The following is a 27,326-nucleotide window of genomic DNA, read 5'->3' as shown; positions in this document are numbered from 1 at the left end:
GTGGTGCTCTGGGGGGGTTGTCAGCTCTGCCCTGAGACTGTTCTCCTCAGTGTATGTTCTGTGCTTGGGCAGGCTCCCATCCCCAGATCTCTCTTGAATTCTCTTCTCCTCCTTCCCATCCATCTCTGGCTGCTGATTAACCCTGTTCTGGCAGCACCACAGCCCAGACGCTTCCATTTCTGGGTTCAGTTACTGCCTATTTTTCCACAATTCTAATTCTTATCTATACTGGGTGTTGACTGCAGATCTGCATGCCTTCCCACATGGTGTGGGCTGTCACTGTCTTACTCTTCAAGAAGGCAGTTAGGAAGTAGAGATTACCAGCTAAACCTGGCAGGAATCTTACAAAAGATGGCACCCCAAAAGAAGTGGGAACCCTCTGGGAAGGGTGAGGAGGGTGGCACCAAGGAATCAATCAAATTCACCTGGAAGATAGTGTAAAGTTCACCTAAAGGTTACCTTCCCAATGTACTAGGGAGACAGAGACAAGGTGTCCTCCCTGTTACTGAAGGCAGTGACTTAACTAGTGGTTCTTGTTCATCTAGGGGAATAAAGTGATCAAAGTAGGCTTCATGGAGGAAGTGGGATTCAAAGTGGACCGACTGGGGCAGCTCGGTGGCGCAGTGGATAGAGCACCGGCCCTGGAGTCAGGAGGATCTGAGTTCAAATCCGGCCTCAGACACTTAACACTTACCAGCTGTGTGACCCTGGGCAAGTCACTTAACTCCAATTGCCTCACTAAAAAAACCCAAAAAAACCCAAAACCAAAACAAAGTGGACCGACTGGGGGGCAGCTAGGTGGTGCAGTGGATAAAGTGCTGGCCCTGGATTCAGGAGGATCTGAATTCAAATCCAGGCTTAGACACTTGACAATAGCAGTGTGACTCTGGGCAAGTCACTTAACCCTCCTTGCCTGCCCCGCCCCCTCAAAAAAAAGTAGACCAGCTGGTGAAAGAAGAGCTTAAAGGGGTTCTTAAGAACTTTGTTTTTAATATCCTTCCTCTAATCTTAAGGCTTCATGGTAAGGAAAAATTATTTCCTCTTCACAAAAATCTTGGGGGACTTTTCTGTGGATAATGGGGAGCATTGGATGATTAGAGAACAACAGAGTAAAATGATACAAGTGATGCCTTCAACTTTCCCACAAACTCCATGCAGTCTTTAAGCAGTTCCTCAGAGGCAGCTGCTAGGATAGATTTCTATTTTATTTATTTTTACTTCCTCTGCCCTCTCTCTGGGGGAGATGCTGTTGAGCAAAGAAAGGGAAGGTACAGACTGAGTCAAGGACTTGAAAAACTGGCCAGTAACAATATGCTCTCCAGAACACACGATGATGATGATGTTTCCACCCCATCATCAAAGAGGTCTATGCTTTGAGTGGTTTCTGCAACAGAGGGAGTAAGCTGTGCCGAGCCATCCACATTGTCACCAATTCTCCCTTTGTAGGCACCCATTTGATAGTACTGTAGGACTGAGAACTGAAAGGATTATGGGATTGTAGGACCCCAAATTAAAAAAGAACCCTATAGCTCATCTAAGGCAATCCAAGAGACCTTAGAGTCTGGTGCTCTACACTCTATGCTGTGAGATGGCTGGTCAAGATTAGGGAGCAGACTTTTTGTTAAGTTGTTTCAGCCATGTCCAACTCTTTGGGACCCCATTTGAGTTTTTCTTGTCAGATATGCTGGGGTGGTCTGTCATTTCCTTCTCCAGCTCATTTTACAGAACAAGAAACTGAGGTAAACAAGCTATATTTCCTTAAATTGCCTTTTTAAATCCAAATTCAGCAACCCGTTAAGACTAGATGGGAGTGAGCACATTATATGAAGGAGCCAGACCCCTCCATCCTGCCTGCTTCTTCCCTAACTTAACTGCTCTTGAATCTCAGATCTCAGCCTGAGACCAAGTGCTTCACAATGGGAGTCCCCCCCTTGACCATTTCCACAGGAATTACAAGAACCAGGGACCTAGAAGGGTGCCCTAAAAGGATGTCTTGGAGGGCATCAAGCAGTAACTCAGCCCCAGAGAGGCTGGGGTGGGGGTCATTATAAAGCCACATAGCAGGATGGGCTATGGAGCACTTGGGTCTGTTCTCAGCCTGATTTCCTCACCGATTATTGTTCTTGACTGAGCTGTGCCACCTCAGGTACTTCCCTTCTAAGCATTTAGAGTTTGGAACTGGAAAGGATATCAGAGGTCATCTGATCCAAAGCTTCTTAAACCTATGGGTTGCAACCCCACATGGGGTCATGTAACTGAATGTGGGGGTTCACAAAAAATTTGACAACAGTAAAAAGTTATGTGTGCCTATTTTATACACCTATATACCCGGGGTCATGTAAAAATTTCTTGAGTAAAAAGGGCTCATGAGTGGAAAAAGTTTAAGCCCTTATCTAGTCTAATTCCCTCATCTACAGGTGAGGAAACACAAATAGTGTTACTTGTCCAAGGTCACAAAGGAAATGATTAGCAAGATTCAAACCTAGGTCCTTTGGCTTCAATCTAGAGTTCTGTCATCTCTGCCACCTCCCTTCCGGAGACCTCAGTTTCCTCACCTGTTAAGTAAGGGAACGGCAGTCAATCATGTCCAGCTTCCCTTCCAGCTCTGTGGTGTATGTTTCATGTTCCCGATTCATGATAATTCTAGAGTGGAGGGAGTTTGGTGATACCATTGTATCCATCTCAATTCCATGTGAGATGCCACCTAACATATTTTGGACACAAAAGGACAGATCGTGTACCATGTTGGAAAGCCACGTTTCATTTTTTAGCAGTGGGGCTAGCTCAGGGATTGTGTGGGTCAAGCACACAGCATTGACACAGACCTCTCTCAAGTCAGAGTGTCCTCTCTAAGGAAAAAAATCCCAGTAAGAAAAAGATCAGCATTCAAAGCTTCCCTCTTGGCCCTTGAACTTTGTCTGCCCAAGCTTTATTTGGCTCTTCCCGGGGTCCCGGCGCTGCCACTAACTAGCTTTTTCCCACCCTGGACAGATCCTTCAGGAGTTGGAGTATGGCCCTTCAGTGGACTGGTGGGCCCTGGGAGTGCTGATGTATGAGATGATGGCCGGGCAGCCCCCCTTTGAAGCCGACAATGAAGATGACCTCTTTGAGTCCATCCTCCATGATGACGTGCTCTACCCAGTCTGGCTCAGCAAAGAAGCTGTCAGCATTCTCAAAGCAGTGAGTATCTCTCCTTTAAGCCCCTTTGTTATTCCCATAGCCTTCCCTCTATCTCTGCCTCACTACCTTTTAAAATTTAATTATATATTTTTCAGGTAATAAGCATTTGGGTTTTTTTCTTCTTCCCTTCCCTTCCCCCACTGAAAAGAAAAAGAAAGCCTTTGAGAAAAATCTACCTAGTCAGGGAAAATAAATCTCCACATTGGATGTGTCGGATGGCCTTCCGGACCCTCTTTTAGGAGATGCATGCTTCACCATTGATCCTCTAGAATGGTGGCTGATGATCACATTGATCAGAGTTTGGAATTCTTTCAAAGTTCTTGTCTTTAGAATATCATTTTTGTGTAACTTGCATTCCTGGTTCTGCCCACTTCACTCTGCATCAGTTCATACGGATCTTCTATGGGTTCTCTAAAACCATCTCTTTCAATATTTCTTATGGCACAAAAGCCTTCTGTTTCATTTATATATGATAACTTGTTCAGCCGTTCCTTATTTGATGGGTATGCCCTTCATTTCCAGTTCACTGCCACCATGAAAAAAACTGCCATAAATATCTGTGTACATATGTATCATCTTCCTCTTTATTTTGATCTCTTTGGGGTATAGACCCAGAGGTATCACCAAATTAGGTGATAGGGATGATATCCATCTCTTTCTCACTCTCTCATTCATCATTCTCTCTTTCTCTTTGTCTCTCTCTCTCTCCCCACCTGTCTCTCTATTTCCCCTTCCCTCCTTTTTCCTTCTTCTCCTTCCTTGACTCTCTTTCTCCCTCCCTCCCTCCCTTTCTATCCTTCCATGTCTTTCTTATTCCCTTTCATAGCCAAATTGGAGGACTTAAGGCTAGGCACTGCGCTGGGAGTTCAGGCATAGTTCAGAGGCTGCTGTCAGAAGGATATAGCTCGGGATAAATTATTCTTCTTGTGGGAAAGAAACAGAATGTTTGTGTTCTCTGTGGTTGTGCACTCTCTAAATCCATCTCCTCGAGCATCAGATTTGGGGGGGCTGGGGGTGGGGGTGGGAGGGGGAAGAAGACAAAGTACAACAAACTTAAGCTGCTTTGTTATCTTTGTTCCCTGACACATCACATCCTGATTACTGACTGGAAGGGGAGGGAGCATCAGATAGAGATCTGTATGAATACTGTCGTCCTGCCTAACATGCCACCCAACAGGAGTGTCTTCACTCCTGGTTCAAGGAGAGAGAGAGAGCGAGAGAGAGCGAGAGAGAGCGAGAGAGAGAGAGAGAGAGAGAGAGAGAGAGAGAGAGAGAGAGAGAGAGAGAGAGCACGAGCACGAGCACGAGCACAAAAGCAAGCACGCATGGATTAAATAAAAATAGCATCTTCATAGCAATATGGCTGATCATAAAAGCTCTCGCTCACAGTATTAGCAGTTTAGCTGGACAAGATGTCCATCTCTACCACACTGATTTCTCCCACATGTCCAAATGCTTCATGCTTCATAAGCACTGTCTTATTCTCATTGTATCTTCCTGCAAACTCTGTAAAATGAGAAGAGTATGTATTATTGTACCCCTTTGGCAGATTATTGTCTGCTAAAATTGTCTATTGGGTCATACTCTCTTTTCTCTCTGTTTTTCTTTGCAAATCTTGGGGTTGCAGAATTCAAGTTGGAAAGGATCTTAGAAATCAGGTCATTTTGGGGGGGGCATAGGAAAGGAAGGAGGGAGGCAAGGAAGGAAAGAAGAAAAAAGGGGAAAAAGGAAGAAAAGGGGAAGGAAGGGAAGGAAAGAAAAAATTAAAAGGGAAAGAAGGAAGGAAAGAGGAAGGAAGAGAAAAAGGGAAAAGGGAAAGAAGGAAGGAAAGAATGAAGGAAGGAGGGAAGGAAGGAGGAAGGGAAGGAAGGGAGAAGAATTTAGTAAGCACCTACTATGTGACACTAAGCACTCCATGATTACTATCTGACTTGATCCTCACAACAATTATTATCCCCGTTCCACAGTAGAGGAAACTGAGGTAAACAGTGACTTGCCTAGAATCACACAGCTAGTTAGTATACTAGGAAGTAATAAGTCCTATCTCCAGGGCCAGCACTCTATCCACTGCATTCATCTTGCTACCTCTGCATGATTTAGAGCAATTACAATGGACTTGTAGTCAAAAGACCTGGATTCAAAACTTGACTCTGACACTTATTAGCCAGCCCATTTAACCTCCATGGATTTCAGTGTCTTCTTGTGTAAAATGGGGGTAAGTTATATTCACAGTACCTACCTTAAAGGTTTATGGTGAAGAAAGTAATTTATAAAAACTGAAGGTCACTATACATGTGAGCCTCCTCATTGGCTTCCAGTCTCTCCCTCTCCAGCCTATCCTCCATATAACACCAAAGTGTCCTAAAGCACAGGTCCAATCACATCATTCTTCAATGGCTTTCCATTGTCCCTAAGGTAAAATAGAAACCCTGCAGTTTGACATTTAAAACCCTTCAAAATTTTACCCTAGTTGACTTTCCAGACTTGTTAAAGTCACTCCCCTTCATGGACCCTGCCAAACTGACTTAAACTGTTGTTCCTTCCACATCTCCAGCCTCTGAGCCTTTGCATAGACTCTCCCATGCCGGGAGTGTACTCCCTCCTCACCTCTGCCTCTTAGAATCCTCCAAAGTTCAGCTCAGATGCTGCCCCTACAAGAGCCCTTCCCTGGTCTCTCACCCACCTAATACCTCTGGGTATTAGGTCCTTCCCCACCCTGAAATGGCCTTGTATTTACTTTGTTTACATTTTTATATGCTTACTGTTTCCCCCCCCAACAGAAGGCTGGATCCTTGAGGGCCTAGCAAAGTGTCTTACTTTGACACTTTGACTCAACTTGGACATAATGCTTAAAAATATCTATTGATCAACTGATTCTTGACTCTCAATTTCATTCCTCCTAGTAATTCAGTGAGATAGAACAGTGGATTGAGAGCTAGACTTAGAGCCAAGAAGATCTGAGTTCAAATCTTGCTTCAGAAATGTACTAGCTGTGTGACCCTGGGCAAGTCACTTAATCTTTGCCTGCCTCAGCTTCCTCATCTGTAAAGTGGAGGTAAGAATAGCAGCTACCAACACAAGGTTGCTGTGAGGACCAAAAAACCTTAAAGCATTATACAGGGTACATTTCTAATAATTTAAATGATTATATAAACTTTATTAGCAATAAGATTTTAGAAACATCCTGGATGTTATTTCCATTATTCCTTTTTTAAAATTTCTTTTTTCTTTTTTTCTTTTTTATTTTAGTGAGGCAATTGGGGTTAAGTGACTTGCCCAGGGTCACACAGCTAGTAAGTGTTAAGTGTCTGAGGCCGAATTTGAACTCAGGTACTCCTGACTTCAGGGCTGGTGCTCTACCCACTGCGCCACCTAGCTGCCCCTATTTCCATTATTCCTATCATTTTCTCCAGCTTCCCTTCTGTCCCAAGAGAATTTGGCAACATTGACCACCCTTTGTTTGTGCATCAGCTCTGCTCCATTGGTCTCAAAGACATTAAGCTTTCCTCATCCCCTTTTTATTGATCTAATCATATCCCTTTTTAAATTTAATTTTAATCTATGGAATAAAACAAGTATTTCCGTAACATAGTATAATAAAAAGGATGATAGAACGTGAAACTGCAAATCTATATATACAACTTGAAATTCCTTCTAAATATATAATAAAAGTATCATGTAAATTCCATTTTTCCCCCTTTCTTCTCTTTGTTGGCTCCTTGCCCTCTTCCCCCACTCCACAAGGCAGGCATTTTCCAAGGCTCTGCCTTTAGTCCTCTTCTCTCTATATACTTTCTCCTTTATATTCTCATGTATTACCTAAGTATTAACTACCCTCTCAATGGAGGTGACTCTCTAATCTTTATCTCCAGCTCCTCCCTCTTGAGCTCCAGACTCCCATTTGCAACTGTGTACAGGACATTGAGTTGATGTCCTAGGAGTATACTTCAAACTCATGTCCAAAGCCAAGCCTATTGTCCTTCTTCTGACCTCACTAAGTCAATGGTACCAACATTTACTTACCCTTTCCCCTATATTCATAGATTTGTGGTTGTCTTTAATTCTTCCCAATCTACTTCTCATCTCCATTTTCTAAGTACTGTTGATTCCATTTCTGTAACCCTTTCTGTACCTAGTCGCTCCTTTCTATTCCCATTGCCACTACCATGCCAACATTACCACATGCCAATTATACTATAGCCCCCTAATAGATGGTCTCATCTCTAGTGTCTCACACGCTAGTCTATCCTTCATATAACTCTATCAAAAATTATTTATCGAGCAGCTAGGCGGCACAGTGGATAAAGCACCGCCCCTGGATTCAGGAGTTCCTGAGTTCAAATTTGGCCTCAGACACTTACTAGCTGTATGACCCTGGGCAAGTCACTTAACCCTCATTGCCCTGCCTCCCCCCAAATTATTTATCACATGTATAACCTACATCTTCCTTACAACCTCAGAGTGGGGAAAGGGAAGGGAGAAAAGGAGGGAAGGAGGGGTAAAATTTGGAACTCAAAACTTTAAATAAAAATGTTTATTATTTTTAAAAAATTATTTATTAAGTACCTACTATGTGCCAGGTACTGTGGTAGGTGCTAGGAATACAAGTACAAACAATGAAATTTAGACTAGCTATATATGTCATGTCATATGTTATGTTTTATATCATATTGTATATTGTTTTATGTCATGTAACGTTATATATTATGTTATATATTATGTTACATTATAATATGCGGTTTCATTGTTGCACTAATCATGTTATATCATAGCATATGATATATATTGTTATGTCACATTATGTTATATCATATCATGTTGTATTAGTTTATATAGGATAAAGATAAAGAAGAAATGCAGTGGGGTAGCTAGGTGGCGCAGTAGATAGAGCACCGGCCCTGGAGTCAGGAGTACCTGAGATCAAATCCGGCCTCAGACAACTAAATACTTACTAGCTGTGTGACCCTGAGGAAGTCACTTAACCCCAATTGCCTCACTTAAAAAAAAAAAAGAAGAAGAAGAAGAAGGAGGAGGAGGAGGAGGAGGAGGAGGAGGAGGAGGAGGAGGAGGAGGAGGAGGAGGAGGAGGAGGAGGAGGAGAAGAAGGAGAAGGAGAAGGAGAAGAAGAAGAAGAAGAAGAAGAAGAAGAAGAAGAAGAAGAAGAAAAAGAAGAAGAAATGAAGCAAGTTAGTTAAAAAGGGAAGTTCCTAGCAGTTGGAGAGATAAAGAAAAGTTTCCTATAGAATAGGAGTCCTTAACCTAATCCTTTGGGGAGTCTGTAAAAAGATTTCAGGGGGTCTGTGAATTTGAATGGGAAGAAATAGATCTTTATTTTCACTCACTTAGAGCTGAAACTCTTCTTGTGAGAAGGCGTCCATAGGCTTTACAAGGCCACCAAAGGGATCCATGACACAAAAAAGGTGAAGAACTCTTGATGAAGATGGTGGTATTTGGGTGGCATCTTGAAGAAAGAGGGGCAGCCTAAAGCAGAGCTGATGAGTGAGGGCATTCCAGGCATGGGGACAACTGGTGCAAAGGAGATGGAATATTATATGGAAGGAATAGAAAAGACCAGTTTGGTTGAATTGTAGAGGGAAGGGAAAGTGATCTCTAATGAGGCTGGAAGAATAGCTTGGGGTCAAGTTGTGAAGAGCTTTAAAATCAAAACAGTCAGTAATTTATCCTAAAGGCAAAAGGGAGCCACTAGGGTTGCCTTTGTAGGGGGGTGACATGGTTAGAGCCAAGTGTGAGGTACATCGCTTTGGCAGCAGTTGAGAGGATGGAGTAAAATGGACGAGACTTGGGGCAGGGTGACTCATTAGAAGATTTCTGTGATAGGTCTAAAGAAAGGCTTAGACCCTCATGATACAGAGAATGGGGTCAGGTGGGAGAAAGGTTGTAGAATGAGAGATATCAACATATGGCAACTGATTGCATCTATGGGGCGAGGGAGGTTGAGGAGTTGAAAATGGCATTGATATTACTGGGACACTAGAAGGATGGTGGGGCCATTTATGGAAATAGAAAAGGATGGACAAAGAGTTGGATGTTGGCGGAGGGAGGAAATGATTTCTGATTTGGACATGCTGAGTTTGAGATGTCTCAGTATCCAGGTTGGAATATCCGATAAGCACTGGATGATATGAGACTGAAGCCCAGACTGGAGATATATAGATCTGGGGTCATTGGCATGGAGATGATAATTACTGCCAAATAGTCTTCTCTCTACATAGATATGGTTGTGTCCCTTCTCTCCTCAAAGAATCTTCAGCATCTCCTTCTTTCCTACTGAATAAAGTTTGAAATCTTTGCCTGGCATTCCAAGACCTCTCTGCCTCTCCAGCGTTACCTAGTGCTACTTCCCTGTTGTATTTTAGATATGGTGGAGGGATTGCTACCCTCAGAATTGTGATACCTCTAATATCTTTGATTAGCGCCTTCCCTCCTTCTACAATGTACTCCCCTTTCCTCTTCCTCTGCCTGTTGAATTCCTACCCATGCTTTCAAACCCAATTCCAATGACACTTTGTCTACAGCAGACTTCACACAGCATATTGATGGCCCCTCACATATGCTGTATGATTTTTCAGTATCATTTTTTTGTGTATATGTCACATCTCCCACTAGACTTTAAGGTCTCTCAGGCCAAAGGTCATTCTTTGTCTACACCTATCTCTTCTGAACCTGCACTGCACATAGTAGGCATTTACATCTCTGTCAAATTGAGTTTGTTAGATGGCAAGCTCCCAGAGGCCTCAGACGCAGTTGGTGTGATTCATTTTGTTAATGGGTCTTCCTGCAAATCATTAAGTCTTTGGCTAACATTGGAGGTCAGTCTGTGGGCAGGATTCAATTCATTTTAATAAACATTTATTAAATGCTTACTATGCGCATGGATTGGCCTGCCTCTGGGGGATAAGGGACAATCTGTACTCAGACTTAGAGGCCAAATTATGGTGAGAGACAAGGGGTCAATCCATGACCAGCATTAGGGGTTCAGTCTTTGGCCTATGTTACAGGTCAGTCTATGACCAAGGTTCAATTAAGTTCAGTTTAACAAACATTTATTAGGCACTATGCACAGAGATTAATCTGCATCTAGGATTAAGGGACAATCTGTACTTAGGATCGGTTCCTGATCAAAGCCAAGGGTCAATCTATGACCAATATTAGGGGTTACAGACTTTGGCCAATGGTAGAGGTAGATAAAATGCCAGGTCTAGAGTCAAGAGGACTCATCTTCCTGAGTTCAAATGAGCTGGAGAAGGAAATGGCAAACAGTTTCAGTATCTTTGCCAAGTAAACCCCAGATGGGGTCATAAAGAGTTGGAGATGAATGAAATGACTCAATAACAACATGACATAGTAATTAGATTAAAAACCTCTATATTCAGACCCAAAAGAACTAGGTTCAAGTCCTGGCTTTGCTACTTATTAGGTGTGTAACTATGGGTGAAATACTACATCTCTCTCACCCTTATAGTTCTCATCTTTAAAAAATGAGATTAAAGAATCCTTAAATTGGCAATCTCATGGGCTTTTTGGAAGAAAAACTCTGTAAACTCTAAAGTATTATACAAATATGAGTTATTTTTAACCAACACTTAGCTTCTCCTCTGCCTAACACTTAGCTCCCTAACCCTGCTACTTATCCATTCATGCAAACCACTTCCCACCCATCCCGATTGCTTAGCCTTACCCAATCAATCAAAAATCATTTAGTAGCACTTGGCATCAGTCACTGTATCTCTGAGGATACATTTCAGTCGTTTTCAGTCATGTCATGACTCCATTTGGGGTTTTCATGAAAAAGATACTAGAGTGATTTGCCATCTCCTTCTCCAACTCATTTTACAGATGAGGAAACTGAGGCAAATGGGTTTAGTAAGCATTTGAAGCCAGATTTGAACTCATGAGGATAAGTCTTCCTGGCTCCACACCTGGCACTCTATCCACTGAACCACCTACCTGCCCATTGTTAAAAGCTCAAAACCACACAAAAGCATTTGGGACACCTTACATATTTTGTATAATCTGCCTGACATGTCTATGTTCCTTCTCTTTAATGCTTCCTCTATCAACACATTGGAACATTGTTATTCGGGTCCAAGTGGGTCAATTCCGTTGTTCTTTGTTATGATTTTTTGTTTGTTTGGTTTTTTTGTGAGGCAATTGGGGTTAAGTGACTTGCCCAGGGTCACACAGCTAGTAAGTGTTAAGTGTCTGAGACCAGATTTGAACTCAGGTCCTCCTGACTCAAGTGCACCACCTAGCAGCCCCAATTCCGTTGTTCTTGATTGAAGAAATGATTTGTAAAAATTATTTTTTGGAAACCGTTTCCATTTTTCTGCTGTCTCTAATTCTCCTTCCACTATCAGCCCAGAATGCTCTTAGGGTGACTTTGCTTAGTTGCATCTTTTACCACAGTTTCTACAAACCAGCTTTGCCTTCCACTGATTCTTTCTGCTCTAGGAGACAGATTGGCTCATAGCCATCCATCATCCTGCAACGTAAGATTTTACAAATGAGTTTATATCCTAACCTCATGTTGCTTTTGGCAGCTCTCTTTATGTTTGGCAACTAAGAGAGATGTTTGCTGATTAAGGTGCTTTCTGGGCTCTTTTGGTCTCTTTGCTGTGGCAGTTAATTTAAGTTCAACTTCTGATTAAAAAGTATTTTAGTTAGGTGTCATTTTCATTTGTGCTGTGCTTTTCCCATTTTTTGTCCCATCTCCAATTATTTATTTAAATAATTCAGGTTTAAGTTGTTTTTATTTTACAGTATATCGTTTTTTGTCATGACTTTCTTCTTATTTTTTTGCTCATTCTCTTCTTATCTCCGAGGAGCTGATGGTCCAGCTGTATAATTACTGAATCAAGGATAACCTCCACACTGATAATAAGCCTTCTTCTGTCCATTAAAATAGAATCCATTTCATTATTTTTCTTTTGGTGAGGCAGTGAGGGTTAAGTGACTTGCCCAGAGTCACAGAGCTAGTAAGTGTCAAGTGTCTGAGGCCGGATTTGAACTCAGGTCCTCCTGAGTCCTGGGCCAGTGCTTTATCCACTGCACCACCTAGCTGCCCCCCATTTCGTTCTTCATTTCATTTTTTATTTTGTTTATTTATTTTTTGCTTTCTAAGTCTAGGACCTACTGATTCCATTTTCAAAGGAAATGGCCGTAATATAGAGGATTCAATGCAATCTATAAGTCTTTGGCCTCTCCCATTCCTTCTTTTGAACCATGCTCTTCCATTTATTTCTCCGTTTTTATCCTTTCCCACCTGTGCATTTGTCACCAATATCACAACATATGTTGATTTAATTTGGAGAGTTACATCAAGTTCTCCATAGAATTTCTCTTCCTTTTCATCCTCAGAAACTGATGTTGATGCTTAAACTGTAATTATTTTTGTGATAATCATTTGCAGATGCTTGTCATTAATACTGTAATGTGTGATGACCAAATATTCTGTGAAAGAATGTGTATATTTTTACTGCTTTTATGCATACAATAAAACCTCACTCTGGCAACCCCCTTTCTTTGCATCTCCGAGGAGTTAACTGGGAGCATTCTTCATTTTGGTCAGTCAATAAACAATTCTCAAAAGCCTACTAGGTGCCAGTAATCTTCATCCTCATCAACCAATGTTGATACATAAGCTACAGTTATTTTTAGAGTAGTCATCTGGAAATACTTATTAATACTTTAATAATTGTGATGATCAAACATTTCATGAAATAACACTTTTATTGCATTTATGCCTATAAGAAAAGTCCAGTCTAATAACCTCTTTTTTGCATCCCCAAGAAATTCCCTAATAGCCATCCTCAGTTAATAAACATTTAAGGGCCTGCTAAGTTCCAGGCAATGTGCTAAGCACGAGAGAGAGAGAGAGAGAGAGAGAGAGAGAGAGAGAGAGAGAGAGAGAGAGAGAGAGAGAGAGAGAGAGAGAGAGAGAGAGAGAGAGAGAAGGAGGGAGGGAGGGGAGGGATCCTGCCCTCAGTGAACTTACAGTCTAATAGCTGCAGCGTCCTTGTTTCTTCTAGTTTTGTTTATAGCAACAATGTCAAGAGTAATATAGTTCAGCTCTACCAGCAACATTCATTGGTCATTAGGCAAAGATCTGACATTCAGAGTTCCAATATTTAAATTAAAATTGATCGACAGTCTAAAACTATGTGATTTTTAGCACCCTCTGTCCCTCTCTTGACACTGCCACTGTCACTGCAGAAGGGGCTGCATAGGATCAAGGCCACGTTAGTTCTTTATTTTACATTGCTTTGGTCAAAACATTGAGCAGCAGGTTGCCAGAGGAAGATAAGCTTCTCTGTAGTTAACTAGGTTAGTCCTTGGAAAACAGATTCAGCCTGTTACTGAGGTCATGGTCAAAACCTTTCCAGCGTGGTAGAAGCTGCCAGACCTTTCAGTGTGCTGATTTGGCCTTCAACTCTTCAAGTCACAGTGGGCATCCAAGCAGGGCTTTGTGGAATCTTGTGCCGAGACTCCGATAGCTGACATTTTACATGACACCCCAAGGTCTGCAAAGTGCTTTAACAAACTCTTCATTTTTTTTCATTTGATCTTGGGAGGTGAGCGTCGTCATGTCTCCATTTTACAGATGAAGAAACTGAGGCTGACAGAGGTTAAGTGAGTTGCCCATAGTGACAGAGCCAGTAAGGGTCTAGGGTGAAATGTGAACCCACAAGACACCAAATCTAGCATTCTTTCCACAATGCCACATTGCCTTGTTCGGAGAGAAGTGGATTTACAGGTGACAGTAGGAAAGGGCAGAGGTAAGGGGGCAATGGAAGACAATTCTCCCAGCATAGCAGTTCTCCCTAGAAAATCAGACCCTGATGGGTCTTTGTCACTAACGCCATCTGATCATCTCTCCCTCTTCCAGTTCATGACGAAAAACCCCAATAAGCGACTGGGCTGTGTGGCAACGCAGAGCGGGGAGGAAGCCATCAGACAGCATCCTTTCTTCAAGGAGATTGACTGGGTGCTGCTGGAGCAAAAGAAGATCAAGCCCCCTTTCAAACCTCGAATTGTAAGTACCACCTTGGATGGCTCACACCTAGACACCTAGATACCCAGGGAAAGAACTAAACCCCTACATTCCGCAGGGCGTTAGGAGGATGGCTGGGCAGGGCAGGGCGGCTGGGTAGGAAAGCAGCTCATCAGAGGAGAACCACGTTCTCTGGCCACTACAGGACCTTCCGACCAGGAGCAGCCCCTCCCTGAACACCTGGGCCTGATTAAGGTTAGAGAAGGTAAATAAATGAACAGGAGGCACTGCTGCCCACAGAAGGCTTGAAGCCTTCCCTTTCTTGTTGTAGAGATTCCTTTGTTCCCCATTCAACTTTTTCTCTGTCTCTTCCACTCAAGCATCTCCCCAGAAATTTGAAAGTGCTCTGCACAAACCCTTGCCCCAGGTATTCTGGAGGCCAGAAGGGGCCATGAACCAAAAAGAGTTCTTGGCCTCTCAGAGTTTGGAAACCCATAAAGAAAGAGAAAAATAAGCAAGGACTAGCAGTGCCCTGCAGATGGATGGGGGAGCAGGATTGGGATTGGGAAGAGAGGCTCTTCCAAGTTAGGATTTCCTCTTCTAGCCATTGGAATGAACCCTAAGTCTTTTTGCTTTAGATTCAGGCTTCCCTCCAGATGAAAGGAGGGGAGGAAAGATTCTGATTTTATTGATTTTTTTTTTAAAGCCACTATTGGGGCGGCTGGGTGGTGCAGTGGATAAAGCACCGGCCCTGGATTCAGGAGTTCCTGAGTTCAAATCCGGCCTCGGACACTTGACACTTACTAGCTGTGTGACCCTGGGCAAGTCACTTAATCCCCATTGCCCCGTAAAACAAACAAACAAACAAACAAACAAACTAAAAAGCCACTATTGCATTTGTTTCATCCTGGGAATGGGTGGCTGAGTGAGCAGGGTGTAGAGTGGCTGGCTGACTGGCTGGGGGTGATATAAGATTCTGTCCCATACCTGGTACCCTAGGACTTTGGTGTCCAATGGCCTGCCCAAGATGTGGCTCCAGGCACCAAACATCAAAACCCTGTTACTTCCAACTTCCTGCGAGCTGGCATTCTGCTGACCCAAATTCTCTGTTAACATTTGCTTCTGTTGGAGTGGTAGATATCCTTCTCCATGTCCCTAAATGATGGCTGGACCCTGGGAAATGTGGGATTATGTTCAGTGTAGTTTTAGCATGAAATATTACACTGGTAATCCAAATCTTGGCAAATTATAATGATAAATATCACATTTACATAGTGCTTACTTTTTTGGTATTCTATATACCGTAATGCTTATCTAATCAGAAGATTGGGGACACCCAATCCCTCAACCATAACAGATAAGAGATGAGAGACAGCAAAATGTAGTGAATAGAGAGCTGGACTTGAAATCTTAAGGATCTGGGTTCAAATCCATCTCTGATAACTATTGGCTGTGTAACCTTTGGCAAGTATCAACCTCTCAATGTTCTAGACAACTCTCTACGACTCTATGTGGCAGAGAAGGCATTGCTCTGCTTTGGCAGAGGACATTTACTCATTGAGAGTTCCCTATGCCAGGTCTGGTGTAATAAAAATAAAACTTAAAACATTACAGTCCTGATTTGGGAATGCCCTTTGTTTGATTAAAAGCCATCACCATCTCTGTGAACTTCTACCCAGCCCCTTCTTCCACCCTGAACAATCTTATCATAGGGTGATTCAGTGTGACATATAAAAAGCTCAAGAGATATAATTTCTGAATAATTAATCATTTTATTAATTATTGTTAGTGGATATTGAATAAAAGGGGTCAGTGGCACTCTCAAATGCCAAAGACCCTCTCGCAGAACCCACTAAATGTTTATATGCCCTTGGAAGAGTGGGTGCTCCTGAGGGTGGCATTCAATTCTGATTAGTTAACAATTAGTGAAAAGAGTGAATATTATAATGAGAGGTGAACCCATTCTAATGAAAGGCTGGGGGACATGACATTGATCACTCTAGCTCCCAGTCCACCCCCAGCCTCAGGCAATCTGGGCAAAGGATCTATTCCACCCACCCCTACCCGCTCCAAGCCTGAGTAGAGCAATAGGCTTCCCTACTTGGGTGGAGGAGAAAGTTAATTCAGTCTCTTTATCAGCAATTTCCTTCAGATGCTAACCTGACCCAGTAGAGAATGAGGAGATTGGAACTGAAAAAAAACCCTGGATCTCCCCAGTGGATTGGTTATGTAATAATCATTTCTCTCGATGAAGACCTCTACATATCCTTTGCCTGCCCTCCATGGGTTTCCCATTGGGAAAGTTCAAGTCAGACTCTATTATCTGAGTCTGTGGAGCCTATATAAATAATATATTTATTAATATATTATTGGGAGCAAGCCTTGAGGAAGACATTGCCAAGAAAACTTGCCAACCACGGGCCACAAGAAAGGGGAAATGCTAAGGGGGCCTGAACTATCAAAAGGAGATTTTTAATTTAGATAAAGTCAAGGGAAAGGATACTCTGCACAAGAGCCAAGTAGACCATCCAGAGGGAGTAAGCAGAAGGAGCCCTGAGCAAGATTCCAGGGTACTCTAGTTGATCATGAATCCCACTGGAGCCTGAAATGGGATGCTATTTCTGAGAGAAAGTATGAAGAGGAAAGATTTTAAAATATTCTATGAAGTGGGCCTTTGTCATGGCCCAACTGAGACTGGGGCGGTGGGGAACAGCTGTCTGCTAATTCAGCAAGGCTGTGAATTGTTTAAAAAGAGAATGAAAAGCTATTAAAGGGTTGAAGGCTTTGGCAACAGAATCTGGGTGGGGAGGGAGAAGACAAGGGAACGCAATGTGCAGAAAGTTATGAAGAAGAGGCAGTTTGTTGTGTGGCAAAGGACATTCCCCCCAAAGAAGAAGAAATCAGGAAAGCTTTAATTTGTCAAGAGGGAAAAGTGAAAGTGTCTGAAGTATTGACTCAGGATATTTTGTAGGTCTACTAGAAACTTCAGAGCCTTAGCCAGAGATATTTGTCACCAAAGGCCATTCCTGTATCATTTCAGATTAGAGTTGCAGACAAGCTGTGTGATTGGTTTCAAGAACACTAGGAAAGCCCTCCATCACACACATCCCCCCCCCCCAATTAGAGCTTCATCCTTTTAAGGTTTTGGTCCCTGTTAAAACACATATCCCTCTACAAGGGGGTCATGCTTTCAACTGTTACCAGTTCACACTTCAGGGTGAATAAAGAATCCGAGGTCATGGTTTTCATCAGAAGAGATGTGATAAAGGTATTGGAAGGAGTATGAGAGAAGGGTACCTGGGGGCAGAGGGAGGAAAGACAAGAATGGAGACACAAAATTGGCTACTTGGTAATTTTGTATCGGACTGGTCTTAGATCTCCTGGGAAGTTTTTGCTGAGGACTTAGATGTCCAGCTGGAATCTTTCAGAACCTACATCTGTTTTTTGGAGCGAGGTGTGTACCCAGAGCCCCCAAGAGCAGAGAGTTGTGAGGGAGGAGAGGAGCTACATCCTCTGGGCTGGGGAGACTGACTTTGGGGCGGTAGGAAGGCAACCATTTCCAGAGAAATGGTATCCCCAGCCCTGGGAAGAGACACAGGCCAAGGAGCTCCAACCTGCCTTCTATAGCATGTCCATAGCCTAGGGAATGACTCTCCTTTGCTCGGTGGAGCCAACATTGCCCTGAGCAAAGAGATGGCAGGAGTCAGAGTCACCAATCCCTTTCCTGGCGGTGACTTTAGTTGGCATCCTGGGGAGACAGGAGTTCCAGCTGAAGAGATGGCAAACAAAAGACACTGACGAGGAATTCCAACTGACTTTCAGAGCTTTCTTTCTCAGACTAAATCTTGACACAATTTAATTCACCAAACATTGATTAAGCATTTAGTCTGTCAGGTGCAGGAAATACAAAACCCCATTGCTTCTGAAAAGGGCATGTCAGTTGACTGCCCTATGGACCAATAATCCCTTTCATTCCTTGGAGCAAAACTCCCTTTTTTGGCCTTTATTCCCCTTATGTGCTGTCTCTCCCATCAGAACATAAACTTCCTGAGTGCAGGGGCTTTCTCATTTTTTTTACATTTGTATTCCCAGTACTTAGCACAGTGTCTAGCAAATGACAGTCACGTAAAAGTTTTTTCATGGGGGCAGCTAGGTGGCGCAGTGGATAAAGCACCAGCCCTGGATTCAGGAGGACCTGAGTTCAAATCCAGCCTCAGACACTTGACACTTACCACCTGTGTGACCCTAGGCAAGTCACTTAATCCTCATTGCCCCACAAAAAAACCAAAACACAAAACAAATAATTTTTTTCATGCATTCATTCATCTACCCATTCGTTCATTCATTCATTCATTCATTCATCCATTCCTTCTTTCATTCATCTGTTCATACAAAGTCAAAAATGAAGAGTCACTGCCTTCAAGAGCTACCATTTTATTAAGAGGAAATAATACAGATAATTAAATATGCAATAATCATGGGGCAGTGACAGGGAACATTAAACCAAAGGGGATCAGGAAAGGCCTTTTGAAAGGTCTGGCACTTAAGCTGAATCTTGAAGGCAATTAACAAACCCAAGGAGCAGAAATGAGAAGGGAGAGTGTTCCAGGCATTGGGGATAATCTCTGCAGAGGTACTAAGATGGGAGAGGGAATGTCCTGTAGAACAAGTAAGCCAATTTGGTTGGCATGCAAAATGCATGAGGGAGAGGGCAGAACATAACATGAAATCAAACTAGAAACATCAATTGGGCTCTACTCGTGAAGGGCTTTAAAGAGAAGAATTTGTATCTTATCGTAGAGGGAAGAGGGAGCCCCTAAATCTTCTTGAGGAGAGGAGTGACCTGATGAGATCTGTGCTTTGTCAGTTGTGTGGAGGATGGTTTGAAGAGGAGATGCAGAGAATCTCTCCCTTGCATGTTCTCATGGTCTCCCCCTCTACATCCTCACAAAGCTATGAGCTTTGAGCCAGTTTCTGCCTTATTGGTTTCATCTGATTTGAGGACCTAGCTGGAACTTACAGAATGCAATTTCCCAAGAAGAGAGAGAGGCACAAGGCAAAAATATGTTTAAGAGTGGGCAAGGGGGGCAGCTAGGTGGCGCAGTAGATAAAGCACCAGCCCTGGATTCAGGAGGACCTGAGTTCAAATCCAGCCTCAGACACTTGACACTTACTGGCTGTGTGACCCTGGCAAATCACTTAACCCACATTGCCCCTCCCCTCCCCCAAAAAAAGAGTGGGCAAGGACTGTTTTTGCCTTCCTTTGCATACCCATCACTTAGCACAGTGCCTGGCACAAAATTGGTTCTTAATAAATGCTTGTCAACTTGACTTGAAAAATTAAACATTATATTAAAATAATATAAGATGCAGACTCTGGGGACACATTCCTAGCCTGGCCATGCTGACTGTCTCTGTGCCTTCAATCCTTGGTCCTTAAAATGATCTAGGCTGTGAAGCTCAAAGGACATTTTTTTTTTAGTGGGGCAATGAGGGTTAAGTGACTTGCCCAGTGTCACACAGTTATTAAGTGTCAAGTGTCTGAGGTTGGATTTGAACTCAGGTACTCCTGAATCCAGGGCCAGTGCTTTATCCACTGTGCCACCTAGCTGTCCCCCTCAAAGGACTTATTAAAGTATTCAATTATGTTTAAATTCTCCAGGCCGTTTCTTTGTGGGGAACCTCAGCCTAGTAACTTCCAGTTTGGGAAAGAAATGTTTTAAAAGCACCTAGGTGGCACAGTGGATAGAGCACTGGCCCTGGAGTCAGGAGGACCTAAGTTCAAATCCGGCCTCAGACACTTAACACTTACTAGTTGTGTGACCCTGGGCAAGTCACTTAACCCTCATTGCCTCACCAAAAAAAAAAATAAATAAAAATAAAAATGAGAGCCCTGTTTAGCCCTTTTGCACGGTTGTCCCCCTCCATCCCTCAATTTAGAGTTTGTCCCTAGAAAACTCGAAGGTATCCAAAGCCATCTCTAGTACTCTCATTTGTGCATGGTTGAGATGGATCAAATGGACTACACCTGGTAGGATGCTGGGTGACACATCTCCTGGCAGGGCTCACGTAGGAGCTTCTGTTTAGCAGTTGTATGGAGGATGGTTTTCAGGGGGAAATACTGGAAGTTTCTTCTGTGCATGTTCTCCTAGCCCAGCTTCCCCTCTCCCCCCCCCCAACCCCTCCACTCTCCAAATGGAGTTTTGAGACCATGTAGACTTTTTGAGTGATTTTTTTTTTAATCCCTCCCCAAGTGTTAAAGTGATGAAGTTAGAAACAGCCTTTGGGGAAGCTCTAACAGAAAGAGGAGTAGCCTGAGTGCCCTGGATAGCTAACTGTCCTGGCTCTGTATTCTAATCCCAGCAGGGAATTAGCAGTATCCTGCAGGGAGCTTGTAAAGTGCCTAGCTGGTTGCCTACATAGTGGAATTCAAGAAGTACTGGGAAGGCTCCAGGCACCCCCATATGTCTCCCTCACCAGCCTCACTAGTCCCCTCACCTCCACATTCTTCCAAATCAGTTCCCTTGAGTAAAAGCATTCTCCCCTTTGAAATGTAAATACTCTTGGAAGAGAGACTGGGACACGTTCTTGTCAGCCATTACCTTCTCCACTTGAATTAATTTATTAGAGAGTGGTTTTTTCCCCTCCCTATAAAGACACATGTCCATGGAGGCTGGAGTTAAGGAGAAAAGGAGAAAAAGGAGAGAGGGAGAGAGAGAGAGAGAGAGAGAGAGAGAGAGAAAGTGAGAGAGACTGATTCAAATCCTGAATCCAGATACAGTGGGTCTAGGAGATCATGGCAATGTGGCCAAAGTCCCAGCTTCAAGATCTAGATTCCACAAGCTTTTGAGAGTCCCAGAGCAGAACTTTAGATGGAAAAGGAAGCTTCCCTGAGAAATTGATCCAGGTTAGCTAGCCTAAGTGATGGGATGAAGGCCAACACTAGGTATAGTAACCTTTTTTTATAACCAACCAAGTTTGGTTTCCCTTGGAGAGAATTCTAGCATGTGCTTAGGGGCTTTTGGCTAAACTCTAGATTAAACTCTAGATCTTGGTCTCTAGATTCTTCTGACTAAACTCTACCTCCTCCCCCTCCCACCCTCATTAACATTACACAGAGCACTTGCCAAACTCCACAAGTTATAGGACCATAAAGTTTACAGCTAGATGGGACCTTAGAGATTATCTAGTGGAAGTCTAGAATTTTACAGATGAAAGTGAGAAGTTAAGTAACTCACCCAAGGCTGCAGCATCACAGAATTTCAGAGGTAGAAGGAATCCCTAGAAATTACTCACACTCATACACATACTAGTAAGAAGTGGAGTCAGAATTCGAACCCAGCTCTTCCGAAACCACATTTAGTGCCTTTTCTGCTATATCAAATATCATTGAGTTCACTTTCTGTATTTGGATCTCCAGCACTTACCATAGTTTTTAACAAATAGTGAGCATTTAATAAAGGCTTTTCATTCATCTAGTATCACTCATTATTCCTTCACTTTCCTCCTTCCCCTTCCCTTCCCCCATCAGCCCTAGGGAATTTGCTTTGGTCTGCTCCATGGAATTCATCCACCTCTGTCTAGTCAGGGTTGATTTAGTGACTCATCAGCCATCCTGGTCATTCATGGTAGAAATTTCCCAGGCTATTTCATTGATTGGAGGGACAGGGCTTGTAAAATGTTGTGTTAATTGGCTCAGAGACCAAGGAGAATTACAGTTATCCCTTCTACATCACAGGGGTTAGAGACGAAGAAGCCCCGTCCCCGCCCTCTTCACTGACAATCTAGAAAATCAACATAAATACTTTTGGTCCTTCCTTTGTGCCAGAAAAGTCTGAGTTTTTTTCTTTTTCTTTTTCTTTTTCTTTTTCTTTTATGGAGTGTTTATAATTATTGTAAATTTTGGGTTAAGTATTTGGTCATAGGCTCTGTGTTGTCTTTTGGTCTTCCCGTGTCAGTCTGCAGCTTCCTCAGAACTCCCCCCAAATTCCCATTAAATTTCTTATGCCCATTCATGACATATAGAAACTGCATTGGGGAAAGTTGTCATGTGGAGGGGATAACTGTAGTTGTTAAATGACAGACAATAAAGCCCTGTGGTTCCTTCTATCCCACAAGGCTAGCTTTCCTACCCCTACCTGGGTAGAAAGAAATCTTTAAGATCTGTTCTAGGCAGGGCCTGCCTGGCAGAGAGCATAGCAAAGATGGGACATGTCCCAAGTTGTGCATGCATAGGTGGGTAGAAGGTTCCAGTCCTACATGTTCCGGAGTGTTAGGAAGGGACCAGACCATTTTAATGACCCTTCTTCCACTCAATTGTGCTCCACCCCCAGACTGAGATTTCCATCTGTTCCCAAAGAAACTCATCCCTGCTCTCGTAGACGTTCCTGAAGATATTTTCTGATTCACAACCAAAGCTTGGCTTTTCATTTAATTCTTGAATCTCAGAGTTGTAAGAGACCTTAAGATTTGACAGAGGTAGTGAAAAGTAGATCCCTTGCAATAAACTTACAGGAATACGTAGACAAGACTGGCCCAGGATGGGCTGGTATGGAATGAGCTGTAATCAGCATCATTGGAGGGAATTTTCAATCAGCGAGATCACAGACCCAATTGAATAGTTGAGTAAGTTACAGAAATGGGACTTGGGGAGCACAGGCCTTTTGATACTCAAGTGGAGTACATGCCTTTGGTGAGGCCCCATCCCTCCCTTCCCTTCCCCAGTGGCCCCTCTAGACTTGTAACTTCTTAAGATTTTTGTTTCGCCTATTACAATAATTTTGTCCTGTTTGTCTTCCCCCTGGTTGACCCTACCCCGTTCAGCTCAATTCAAGAAACCTCTGTGCAAGGCAGGGCAGTAGGGATACAAACAGTCTCTCCCCTCAAGAAGCTTATTACATTCCACTCTGTGGATGCAATGTGTACACAGTTGACTCATTCCCGGGTTATTTGAGGAGGGATTGCTAACTACATCACCACCATCCTCCTTTCTTCCCACCCCTGTCCCTACCACAGTGACTCTTAGTGTGGCTATCCATTGCTTTCAGTTTGGTCTCCGCTGCATTACTCTTCCATGGCAGACAGTGCACCTTTTAGAAGGCTGTGGCTCAAGCTAGGTGGTTTCAGATGCCCATGTCCTGCCTCCAGCCATGCACATGCTCTCATCTTAAAGGTCTACATGGAGTCGGTTTTACACAAGCAACGCACCATAGTCAGGGGATTGGCTCTGATAGGTGTAAGACAGAAATTTATTATGTGTCAGAGATCCCAATACCGTAGTGGTCAGAATATATAGATGTATGTCCATCCTATGTCTAGATGCTAATGGAAGGTGTATTTTATTGTTGTTCCAAATTCGTCTTTTTGTGGGGGGGCTGGGGGGAGGGGTTCATAAATTTCATGAACACCAGGAAACAAGACCAAACTCAGCTTCTGAATATCCCAAGGGGATCGTCCTCCTGCTTTCCAAGTGAGGAGGGGCCATAGCCAGAGGACAGACTGTTTTGCCCACATTCCAGCTTCTCTTCTGTGTACTCTATTGAAAAATCCCAGAAATGCCAAATAACAACAAATAACTGTTAGACTCAAAGTTTCTGGTACAGTTCTGACTTCCCAATATCGTGGCACCAGGATCAGGGGAAGCTGGTCTGGGAGGGAGAAAACACCCTCCTGTATTCTCAGTCATAGCAAAAGAGAAGGGGGAAAATGCAGGCCAAGTAAATTTCTCTTTGTATGAATGTTCTCTTTTTTCAAGTTTGCTTCAGTGTGAATGCCCCTCTTTAAGGTAAGGCTTCCAATATGGGAAAACTTTCCAGGTAGGTCAACCTTCAGGCTTGGTAACTTGGAGGTGTCCCTTCAACATCATGACTGATTTCCATCCAGCCATCCGCGCTGCACGGCTATAACCATTAAGCAGAAGGCCCGGGTGCATGCCCTTGCATGAAGTGGTCTATGCTGAAATAAAATCTTGGGAAATGAATTTAAGACCCTCTACCCAGGCCCTTACTCACTTAAGCAGCCTGTGGAGGAGACCCAGGGACAGATCTCCATGCCACTCCCATGAATAGACAGGTAGGATCCAACAGGGCCCTGCTCCAAAGCTACACCCTCACAATGCATTAGGGCACGGAGATAGAGAATAAAAATAATAATGACAGCAATAATGGTAGCATTTATATAATGCTTTAAGATTGATAAAACACTTCATATGGCTATCTCATTTGATTTGAAAAGCCAGAAAAATTATTAGAAACCATTGATTTTTGAAGAACTGAGGAAGAGATTGCGTGTAACAGGGCAGGATAATTTAACAGGTTACCTACATACCTTAAGAGGCAGGGGGATGGCCTCAATGATATCCCAAGCATTCATTGGGATTCTCTCAGCTCCCAGCACTATGCTGATTATGAGAGTTTATGTCACCAGCCCCAATAGTTAGTAGCATAACTATTCATATCATTGTCCAGACATTCTAGAAAATAAGATAAGGCAATTAATTTGTGACAAACCAATGTAGCTCAGAAGAGACTATAGTCAGTGGGCTATGGGGAAAGAGCTGATACAGTATGGCTGGTTTTCAGCAGATGGGTGAGAAGGGACCCCCTCCCCTCTTCAATGAGTCATCACCTCCTTTGACAGTCTAGAAAGCCAGCCGAAGGGCTGCTTTACACCTTCCCTGACTAGGACTCCCTAGTGAACAACTGGATGCCCTCTCACCTTTGTACCATCTTCCCTATGACTTATACCGGGAAAACCATTTGGGGGGGATTTGCCATTGAGGGATGGATCAGTGTCAGTTCTGGGCTGTGGTGAGCAAGTGCAATAAGAAAGGAAACAGGAGTGAGGTTCCAGAATTAAAATGTAAGTCACAGTATATCAGGAAAGAGAGAGGCCCAGGAAGCAGAGGGTGACGCTCACAGTAGAGCCAACGGATCCCAGTGACCAGATGGCAGACTAGAGGGAAGGCATATTCAGGTGCAGAGGGTGAGAATCAGACAAGAGATCAGAATCCAGAAAGGCAGGCTTCAGGGACCAGAGATACAGGCAAGCTAGAATGATGTACCAGTACCAAGAGAGAAACAGGATGCTCTTCTATATTGTTCAGGCCCAACCCCAACACAGTCAGCACAGTCTAAGCAGGATGAGGGCAGTGGCATTCCCCCCTCCCCACCCCACTTTGAGTAAGGATTGAAAGGGTAGCTGGGAAATTCCTGATGTCATCATCCTGAAGAGTGAGCCTGCTTGCGCCAAACATTGCCACCATCATGAAAAAAATAACTCTTTCATACCATGGCTTCAGAAGCCCAGGTCCCCCATTTCAGCAGCTCCCTCTACTTTGGACTTCATATGCATTCGCTCATCTTTATTTCTGTTTTCTGTGGTGTGATTGCTGAGGGCAGCTGCTTGAGGCTTTGATTGCCCCAGCACTGAAAGCACAGAAGTATTGAGGATGTTTCCCAGAACTGCAGGTTTCCAAATATTTATAAGCTAAACAGCCCTTATGGTTCTTTTTTTACATTTGTACAAGAGGACCATCTGCATTTGTTTTTTCCCCTGAGAATTCCCTCTGCAGTGGCATCAAAGCATTGCCAGGTCAATGGCCAGTCATCAGTGAATCATTTTGACTTTTAACTCTGTCTTTACCTTGGCGAGCCCTTGGGAAGGAACCTGACCCTGTGCTAACCTCAGTGATTGCTGAGCTCTAGGGGAGCATGAGATTGAAAAGTCCAAGATATCTGTTTGTGGAACATCCACTCAGATTCTAGTTCTTTGGTCAAGATTTGTCTCTGTCTGTTTGTTAAATAAACTCACACACACACACACACACACACACACCCCTACATACCACCATCTGTGTCCAATCCCATGTTAGTTGTTGCATAGGAGACAAGAAAAAGAAAAGTCACAGTCTGACTTTGGGGAGGTGACAGACCATTGGAGCAGATGTTTAAGGGACTGGTTGAATAGCAGACTCTAAAAGCTTCCATCATTCAGGGAAAGGAGAGCTTTATGTGTGGGATGGCATGATGATGGAAGGCTGTCATAGTATCGTGGAATGGAAGAGGTGGAAGGAGCCTCAGAGGTCATCTCTTCATTCCTCAGCACAATCCCTTCCATTTACAGATGAGGAAACAGAGGGTGAGAGAGGGAAATGGATTTATCTAAGGTTAAACCAGTAGTTAGTATCAGTCTTGAAAAGGTTGGGGTTTAAGCTGGTCCCTGAAGGATGGGTAGAGCTTGGATCAGTGGAGCAGAGAGTCTAGAGGAGAGGAGGCCAGTTCCAGATGAGGGGAGAGAACCATGAGCCAAGGCATGAGAGTAACAGCGTAGGAGATGTACTTCAGTTTGGTTTCTTAAGTATTTATTGAGTGCTTCCTGCTCAGCTTTGTGTTAGGGATCATAGGAGATGTTTAAGATGAGTGCAAAACAGAGAACTTCATGGTCTATTTGGAGAGACAAGACAGACATGTGAGACGTTGAGAGAACAACCTAACACAAGATATCATTCCTATATGCTATGTTCATGTTTTGATTGATGAAAGGAACAGGGTTCCTCCCTTCCTGAGTTCAGAGGACTGGGCCTCTAAAAAAAGAGACCATGAAGGACTTCATAAGCCTGTGGGATATAAGGATGATGGAAATCCAGTGAATTCATGGACCCTTATGTCTACTCTGTTCCAACTTCCTCTTCCCATCCTTTCCTAAGAATTGTCCCAAAAGAGCATTCATTAGAGCCTCTCTTTTGGGAGTGCTAATGGATTATAGGGTATTGGAAAACCCTAAATAATGAACACTCTTCATCTCCTATGCCCATATTCATGTTATGCCAAGCCCTGGCTTCTGATTGTTTCATATTGTGTGTGTGTGTGTGTGTGTGTGTATCTCCATCCATCCTTAACACACTTGTCTACCCGTGGGGCTGAGGGTGATGATGATGTGAACATAAGAATATTTAATTGTCCTAGAACAAGGCTTCCTGTCATCTCCCCCCACCCCAAGATTCTATCTTTGATAGGGCCACAGAGGGGCCATTCAGGGAAGGCCATTGTCATCCTTTCCAACATCATCAACTTGTATAACACATTACCATCCATGAATTTAAATTGTCTGCCATCACATTTCCATCCCATGTTATC

At 43.3% G+C, this 27,326-nt stretch overlaps 1 protein-coding gene across 1 annotated transcript in view; it reads left to right on the top strand.

The window, feature by feature from the left end:
* PRKCE (protein kinase C epsilon) overlaps positions 1–27,326 on the top strand; it is a 667,851-nt gene that overhangs the window by 612,123 nt on the left and 28,402 nt on the right. Inside the window, 2 exon segments of the mRNA XM_043984305.1 lie at positions 2,992–3,180; positions 14,086–14,232. Coding sequence (XP_043840240.1) covers positions 2,992–3,180; positions 14,086–14,232 — 336 coding nt within the window.

The sequence above is a fragment of the Dromiciops gliroides genome, chromosome 2 (genome assembly GCF_019393635.1).
Source record: "Dromiciops gliroides isolate mDroGli1 chromosome 2, mDroGli1.pri, whole genome shotgun sequence".
In the NCBI taxonomy this organism is placed as follows: domain Eukaryota; kingdom Metazoa; phylum Chordata; class Mammalia; order Microbiotheria; family Microbiotheriidae; genus Dromiciops; species Dromiciops gliroides.
Note: the sequence above shows the minus strand (reverse complement) of the source record. Positions and strands in the feature narration are given on the sequence as shown.